At 28.9% G+C, this 9121-nt stretch overlaps 1 protein-coding gene across 3 annotated transcripts in view; it reads right to left on the bottom strand.

Moving 5' to 3' along the window:
- Positions 1-1176: 1176 nt before the first annotated feature.
- The window catches only part of LOC136985499 (MFS-type transporter SLC18B1-like), a 41384-nt gene continuing 33439 nt past the window's right edge, over positions 1177-9121 (bottom strand). For all 3 annotated transcript variants that reach the window (XM_067282792.1, XM_067282793.1, XM_067282794.1), the window contains 3 exons: positions 8746-8820; positions 1478-1571; positions 1177-1393 (listed from right to left, as the gene is read on the bottom strand). In XM_067282792.1, the coding sequence (XP_067138893.1) occupies positions 1289-1393; positions 1478-1571; positions 8746-8820 (274 nt within the window). In that variant the 3' untranslated portion in view covers positions 1177-1288. The remainder of the gene's footprint in view (positions 1394-1477; positions 1572-8745; positions 8821-9121) is intronic.

Raw genomic sequence — 9121 nt, 5'->3', positions numbered from 1 at the left:
CTCCACTGCTGGAGTACAAGTCTGGGAAGCCAATCATATGACAGTTGGTCAGTAGTAGCGATATATTGATGGCAAAGCAGTACATTCAGGAAATCCTGCACCATCATATGTTGCCTTTTGTGACAGGGATGCAAACAACTATTTTCCATCAAGATTGCTGCACACAAGATTTTTTCATGAATGTCTTTATCATATTATACACATTATGTCTTTGTCATATTATATATACTTCTCTTGCAGTGAAGCCATAGCTGGACAATAATGCTCACAATTCAACTTCTGTGTACAAAAAAAAACTCTCTTTAAAACTTGAGTTTTGCCACCAGATGCCACCTGTTGCTTTTATATATCTTAAACCACTCATATTTATATATTTTTTTGAAATATTAATGAAAAAAGACTAACTGAATTAATAAATCTTATGAAAGTTATTGGGCATAAAATATACATTTTTTTTTAAACCTTTGAATGTAACATGAATAATAAATCTATTAATGGTTTCAGTAACTTTACTATGACATACACCAATAAAATACAGTTTGCCTAGAAGACAATGCAGTATTTGGTGTTAATCACTTATAAGAATATATTTCTTGTATTGTATTATTTCTTATATATAATAATGTAAGAAAAAATTTCAGAATATTTTTCTAAAATTTTTTCCTTATATTCTTATATTTTTCATATTTTTTTCTTATATTGCTATTAAGTGATTAATGCCAAATACTGTGTTAGTCCTAGAAGGTACTAGAAATTCCTTTAAATATTTATGCTTTCAACCATTGCTCCAGAAGTTTGATTTATACATTATAAAGTGTTACCTGCACAAAATTATGGTTTTTAGCTAAGCAAATATATACAATATTCTTTTAATTAAACATTTTAATTTTATGACTGCTATTTTTATAATTTATTCTTATATATAAATATATTATATCATTCTTGATATGTAGAATTCAATAAAATAAATAATAAAATTGATTCTGGGAATGTGATGGCTCCATATGCTTAACTATCACTTTATCTAAATTCACATTTTCAAGAAGCCAGAAAATATTTCCATATTAAATAAACATTTGGAGAATATCAGCCTTTCATTTCATCATCAAACTGTTGTAATTTAACAAATGTTTAAATTGCAGCATTTGTTAAACTGCAACAGTCAGGCTAAATTTTTCTAAATATTCATCATTCATTTAATAAAAAAAGTTACTCGTGTTTTCAAGATACTAGAAAATGTTTAAAGTGATTGATAAGAAAATCAAGTTCTGTTGATTTAACTTAATTTTTAACTGCTCATTGAACTATAGTCATTATTTAATGAAGTGTATGATTTTTCTTCAGTTTTTCTTCTGCAACACTTTATACCAATGTAGGTAAACAGAAAGAAAACCTAGAAATGAAATACATTTAAATATATAGTAATAATATTTTATATTTTTGACCGACATTATTTAAGTCATGTAATTTCACATACCAATAAAATTTCTGCTCCTGCGAAGACTAATGCACCCCAAGAAAACCCTATTTTTTCTAATAAATATCCACCAAGTGAAGGTCCTATAAAGTTTCTAAAATAAAAGTATAAAGAAATTAACTCACAAAACTTTATCTGATTTATTAATTATTTAAATCAGTTTTTATATGAGTAAATGCTGATTGTTAAAAAAATAAGAATTTAATTAAAATACATCCAATTCTATTTTTACAAAGATTTGTATTGATCTGATGTTTCAATAACTTTGAAATTTAGAAAAAATATTCATATTTGCTTTCCTAGGAAATTAGTCTTATTTAAAACAGCTTAAAATTTACTTGAGTATGTTTAGCAACCTTAAATGCAAATTTAGCTGTTTTAAGACTCATTTATGTAGCAACAATTAGTCTTTCATTCTGACTTTATCCCATAATTGAAACGGTGAGAAAAAATTTAGCTTGAAGTTTGATTTGTGTATATGATTGCATTTATTTTGATTTTTTGCAACGCTTTGATTTTAAGACCAAATGGCATATAAAAAGCTAGATGTACAGAGTGATCATAATTAAGGAATAGGTGTTTGGAGTTCTCTGTAGAAAAAATTATTAGGAAAATCTCAACTAAATTTGGTATACATACTTCATGAATGTGTGGTTTTGATTTTTAGTGAAAAATTTTACTTTAAAATTCAGCCACAAGGGCAAAATTTCATCCTGCTATCCCCTTAATGTGCATATTGTAAATGTTTCCCATCAAACTGTGTAGAAAAGGAGTCACAACAAATCTTCAACAGGTGAATGGTTATCATGGTACTGTACTCTGTTTGATCATGCATTGCTGGTTAAACTCTTCTATCCATATTCCATATCTGCGATTGAAATCAAATTATTGCACTTTGTTTCTTAACTTCCCAAATTTATTAGATTACATACATAATATGTATATTAAGGGGATAGCAACATGCCAATTTCATCCCAGTGGCTGAATTCATTAAAAAATTTTTTTTTATTTCAGCAAATTGAAACCATATACTCAAGATAATATGTTTACCAAATTTAAATGAGATTTAACCAATAGTTCTTCCTACAGAAAGCTTTAAACATCTGCTCTTTAATTATGATTATTCCATATTTTGGTATTTAAGTGAAAAAAGTCAAATAAAAAGTAAAATTTGTGTGGATAATATAAAGTTATAAAATTTTGCTTAGTAAATTACTATTTTCCATCCTTCAGTTTATTACCTAAAATGAAATATATCATTTATCATATTATTTTTACTGGTTTTTAAGGTTTGGAGCCAATATTTCAGTTTTTCACGTGGACAGTGTTGTTTCTAACATGGAGTTTTTGAGTATATATCGTGTAAAAACAGAACAGAGTGTATTGTAGGAAAAGTGATTAACTCCTAAATTTCAAACTATTAATTGTATGAAACAATATTTATTCATGCTAATTACTCTTATTATAATATCATTTATTGATTAAAAGACAAAACAAATTGATTTTATTTTCAGAATTTAGAATAAAAGACTAACTTTTGATATAATTGTTACTATATAATTTTGCTGTTGCATAATTGCACTGTTGCATACTGAAAACTGTTGCATAGTAATTTTAAACATGAAATGTTGCTCTACTTAAAATTATAGTATTTAAAATTTTTAAGAATAAACTTTTTGACTTTTCATTGAGACTAATTAATCCAATTATAACAATTTTAGTGTGTCAAATATAAATAATTAAAGTTAGTTAATGATTTGAGAATTTCTTATAAGATTTAGATATTTAAATATAAATTCATTAAGTTAAAATAACAGATGATATCTGTATCTATGATGCAATAAATTTTTAACACATTATAACACAATCTTTTCATTAGTTGATCTTATAATTTATCTTCAAAAAAACATTACTTCTTCTCTGATCCCACATGAAATCTGAAATCATTAATTACTACTTCTACTACTAAAGTAAAATAAGGTAAAAGTATATTTCACATTTAACAAATTATTAAAATATTTAAAAGAAATTCTAACAATCTGTTTTCCACTAGTGAGTGTTAAACAGAGTAGAGTTTTTGAATATTCTGGACTAGTATAGAGGATCGATATTTTCCATATTTTAATGTGGGATTAAATTCCATAGATCATTTTCTATGAATTCTGAAATTGCTTATCTATATATATAAAAACGAATGTATGTCTGTGTGCGTGTTCGTCTTTCATGCATTACCACACCATTTATCCGATTGCCATGAAACTTCGGGAAGTTGTTTAATACACTCCCGCGAAGGTTTCTGGCATATGTGAAGACCACCCTTTCCCCCTTTCCAAAAATATCTTTATATATGGACTAAGGCTTTTATGTCCAACAGATGGCGCTAACTCCAATGACCTAAATTTACTTTTCTGTGAGGCATTATTCTTTTCTGTGAGAATGGACTAAAGCAGATCATTTTCTATCTATCTATATAAATAAAATATAACGTTTGTTTGTTCTTACCGATTCCTTTGAAATTTTGACACAATGTTGCATTTGAATACGCATGTGTTTTTATATAATATACATGTCGAAATTCCCCCTACTGGGGGAGATGGACAAGATTAAGGCTTACCGTGAAGTACTCGGTTTCTGTTATACTATTTTACATTCGGTTTTTTGCGTTTTTGAATTGCGTTTTAATAGGTTATGTCAACAGAATATACACTAAAAAGGGATTTCTTGATATTTCCTTGCGGGGGAGAGGGACAGGATTAAGGCTTACTGCGAAGAACTCAACTTTTATTATACTATTGTAGTGCTCCGCGACTATTGTTATAATTTGATATTTTGAAATGTTAATGTAATCTCATTCCGTTGCTGCGAGATAAGTATCGTGTTTTAGTTGCAACACGCAGCCATCTTTGTCACGTGTCCTGTACCGCCCTTGATGTCATGGCTGTATCGCGGTTTTGGATTGGCCAGGAAAAAGCAAACGTCGTAGACGAAGCCCCGGATGGTGGGAGATATAAAGGGAAACGCTTCCACGTGTGAAGGACTTTTTATGCGGGGAGAATCTAGCGAGATTGGACAGAAAGAAGAGATAGAAGGATAGAAAGGAAGAGGAATCTTAAAAGACAATCCAATTCCATCCGGCTGTGGTTCTACTCTTCAGAATATACAAGTGTTGAAGAAGACTCTAAGATCACCCGATTCACTAGTAAGAGCGTTATTTACGTAAAATCTTAAATGATATATATGTGACGAGCCAAGTAATAACCACGTGTAGCTGACAAAGGAAACCGTATTTCATAACAATGTATGACTTGAAATATGGCTACTGTATATACCTCTGCGTAAAGAATTGTATATTTTTCCTAGTTTAATCGCGTATTAGTTTATAATTTTTGTCGTAATTACTAGTCCGATTGCAGTACCGTTGCCATTCTTATAATTGGTAAGAATATCGTCGTCTGTAGGAATCAGGCAATTAGTTGTTTATTCCGTACGATTAATAAAACTATTTGAGAAAGATTGGTTTGTCCGATTTGTTCCGTACAGTACATTGTAAGGTCCTCGTTACATTCCCTTCTCTTTATAACAAGATATATTTCGGCATATCCTTGTACAGTACACTATTTTAGATGTGTGTTTGATTGCGTTTTAATAGGGTATGTCAAGAGAATGTACACTAAGAAGGGATTTTTTGAAATTCCCCCATGGGGGAAGTGTTATACATTTATAATAAATACATTTTGAGCCACAACAACGCGTGGCCGGGTCTGCTAGTATATAATAATAATGCCTTTGGTAATAGCAGTTATGTGATATTTTCTAAATACTGTATGCTTATACTGAAAAATTTTACATAGCAGTATTTTCTGTTTTCAGCATAATGTTTGCAAGATAAACATGTTAAAATGACTATAAAGCATGAAGGAGAGTCCATCAGGATTTGGGACTGCATGATTGTTTAAGGACCAGCTCTACTGGATCATATTACCTTCAAGAGCATCTAAAAGAAAATTTTCAGGAATAGGCTTATTTAAGACCATTTATTATTTCAGCAAACTGGAACCTGAAATATAAACCATAAACATAATCCTCATTTTTTGCCATAATTCTTTCCAGTTATTGAACTGGTCAGTTTAGATCTTAATCGAATTGAGAATTTGTGGGGTCATTTAGAAAGCACTTGCATATGGAGTACCATACACTCATCCATACCATACCATCAACATTCAATGATCTCTAGCATGAAGTACACAAAGACAAATAGGAGAAAATCAGTCCTGACTATTCCAACAGGCTAGGTGAATTCCATTCAAAAAAGAATTGAAGCAGTTTGAAAAACTGACAGCCTTGAATAAACTATTAATTTAATAAAAAGGATTTTTTAATTATAATAGTGAAAAAGTGAGAATAAAGTTTAATAAAAATGTTTGTTTTTCCCCAAAGAGTTTATTTTTGAATTATCCCTTTATACAATTTGCAATGTACACAATGATTGCTGATTTGTCTATGATTTGTAAAAAAATTTATTTATACTGTGCTCAATTTTATTCATTTAGCATACATAATAAAGGAATTGGAATCAGTAAATTCTATGAAATGTTTTATGCTCAGTTATTAAGTTATTGAAACACTTTGAACAGTATTAAAAATTGTTTAAAAATGTAATTTCTTCCAATCTTCCAAATTCACTTCAGTTCTACTTAATTGCAAATAAATATACATAAACAACAACCAAGTAGAGCTTGTGTTGTTCATGTATGTGTATTTATTGACTAAACTTTAGTTTTGTAATACCAATTTAATTTCATGCAGATAACCAACAGATTATATGTGTTTAAAGAGCAATTTGAAAATAGCTCTGCATTATATATCAATCTTAAATTGATATATAATCCACACCTGCTTTCCACACTTTGATATATAATCCACACTTTTTCTAAGGTATGAAGAGCAGCTTTAAAAAACAAGAATATATCTGTGGCATATAAAGGATTTTTCATCTGCCATTGCAATTTTTCCCAAAAGCAAACAAGATAATTATCTTACCTTTAGTTCTCTCCTATTTATTTTTTGTATGTTTAAAACATGCTTTAATTAATACAAATTCAATTGCATGAGCATATATTTTTGTTTATTTAATAGTATCTTTAAAGCTGATAAATTTCCAATATTTATCAATGCTATGTAATGTCATTTCGGAAAACAGTTAAGATGTGTGACCTGATAATTGTCATCCTAATGGGTTGTAAATTCATTGTTTTTTAGTCACTATAAAGTGAGTTTTGAAACTAAAAGTAATTATATACATTTAAATGATAGCTCTAATGTGACTGTGCAATATTTTTTTACATATAACAGCAGTTCTTTCCACCATTTTGAAAATAAAATCAAAAATATACCTTTGATTTATTTGCTTTGTTTTATATTAATTAAATTGACATTTGTATATAAATTAAGATATCTTCTAACTCAAAAGTTATTTAATAATAGTAAAATAAATCTTTGTGTAATGCTTTCCAAAGAATAATAAGATGATAAAAATAATTTCAGCATCCTGTTTGATTGCTTGACAATTACAATCCCTCAAGCCTTTATTATATAAGAAAGCACATCTTTCCTTATTCTTTTATTTCTTTTTATTTGTCAAATAATAATAATAACAATAATATAGTAAATTGCTAGCAAAAAAGCAAAAAGAAGAACAAATATATTTATTGCAGTGGCATCTTTACAGAATTTTTCCATTTTGCAAATTGAACTTTTACACATTTTAATGTATTGAACTTTTCCATTAGTTAAAAATATTTGTCATAAATTTCTGAAGATAAGAAAGATAGATTTAAACAAAGATATGAATAATGCTTTCTAATTATATTCTTACAATTATAATTATTTTTGGTAATTTTCTTTTCATTAAATAAATGGAAGAAAGAAAAAAAAATCAATTTGTTAAAACAAAATGACAGTTGATAGTAGTAATGTTTGCTTATGCATACTCATGTTAACATGAATGCTCATTTTATTAATCTTGTTTTGAAATTCAGTAAGAATCAAATTAATTTTGTGATAATAAAGCATTTATTACATTTTTTTTTCATGGTTTTTAGTAAATGATAATCTGAAATAAGCTCAGTTCTGTACAAAAAATAAAAACTGAACAATCAACTCTTCAAATTCATGTCATTGAATATTATTCACACAGACACACACACATATATATATATTAGTGGTGATATTCGAAATATTTAACAAAGGGTTCGCTAGCAGAAAATTTTTCCCTAACAATCACCGACAAACAAATGGAAAGTTTTGGCTAGAAATAAATACAATACCTTTTCTTGCGATATATCTAATAATCAGTGGCATATTTGGAACGTAACGAGCCCTGGGCGAAGACCAGGTAACAATAGTATATTAGTGCTGTCAACTTTTTTTTTCTTTTTTAGGCAGAGAAATTTTTCACCCCGATTGGCACTGCTGATAATAGACAGATGTCATCATCTCTCGAAATACAATATCCTTTTTATTTCACTGTCCATAACCTGACACGTGTTCCACAGCCATCTTGTATTATCTCGCACGCGTGAGATTGTGGGATCTCTCTTATGACTGGATCTAGTTTCAAGAACTCTCTTGAATCAATCACGATTAAACCTCATTTTGATCGAGATTGAAACAGTCGAGAGAGATCGCACCAAGAGAGTCCCCGACCTTGCTCACAATCTAGATTGAAATGCTCAGTGCAAACAGGGTATAAGGCTCTAGTTTAGTAGTGTTACAGAGTATAATACGTATATTTTAATATATTTTTTAAAAGAAACAAAACCACTGAAAAATGTTACATGTGTTTAACAAGGTTCGGAAAACTGAAGATTTTACCAACAGGTTCGGGCAAACCTGTGCGAACCCACTGAATATCACCACTGCTATATAACCACAATAATATAATTTATTATTTGACAAATAAAACTCTTGTTTGATAGGTATTTGTATCTTCCATATGTGAAGTTTAGGCAGCTCCATGTTTTTGTCTCAATTTTATAATTGAAACTTTTTTTACACTGCATTATAGATGTAAAGTTTGATATTTACTAGTATGTAGTTAGAAAGTATGTGCCATGAGGTGCAGAATATATGGTGGGGCAGGTTATGCAAAGATTTCTTCTCTGTTCTAATGATTTTCTGTGGGATATATGCTGTTGTAGGTTATCTGCACAAAATTATTGTAGCTTAAATAAAATAGTTTTAATAAAAAATGTAATTCAAAGAATTACCCAAAAGATTGCGCTGAACCAGCCATTGATGATACAAGTCCATAAGTTGTTATATCCTCAGGATAACCACGGATGCTAAAAAAACCGCATTTTAAAAATTAAATATAATAATATATTAATATATTGCATTAAAATAAATGTAGTAGTGTAGGAAGGATATGGCTATTCTGGCACTGACTACAGGTTCCAATAATTTCGATTTGATTTATTACATCAATAATAATTACATATAATCTCAAATTATTTTAGTTGAAGTGTATGTATTGTCTTCTTACATTTTAACCACAAAGTGGCACAAATATTCCATCTTTAGATTTGTATCTTATAATACTAAAGAAAAGAGAATAATTGGTTTGTACTGAAGAAACATCACTAG

The sequence above is a fragment of the Centruroides vittatus genome, unplaced genomic scaffold (genome assembly GCF_030686945.1).
Source record: "Centruroides vittatus isolate TY-2023 unplaced genomic scaffold, ASM3068694v2 contig_970, whole genome shotgun sequence".
In the NCBI taxonomy this organism is placed as follows: Eukaryota; Metazoa; Arthropoda; class Arachnida; order Scorpiones; family Buthidae; genus Centruroides; species Centruroides vittatus.
The sequence above is the reverse complement of the archived record's forward strand: the minus strand, read 5'-3'. Positions and strand labels throughout refer to the sequence as shown.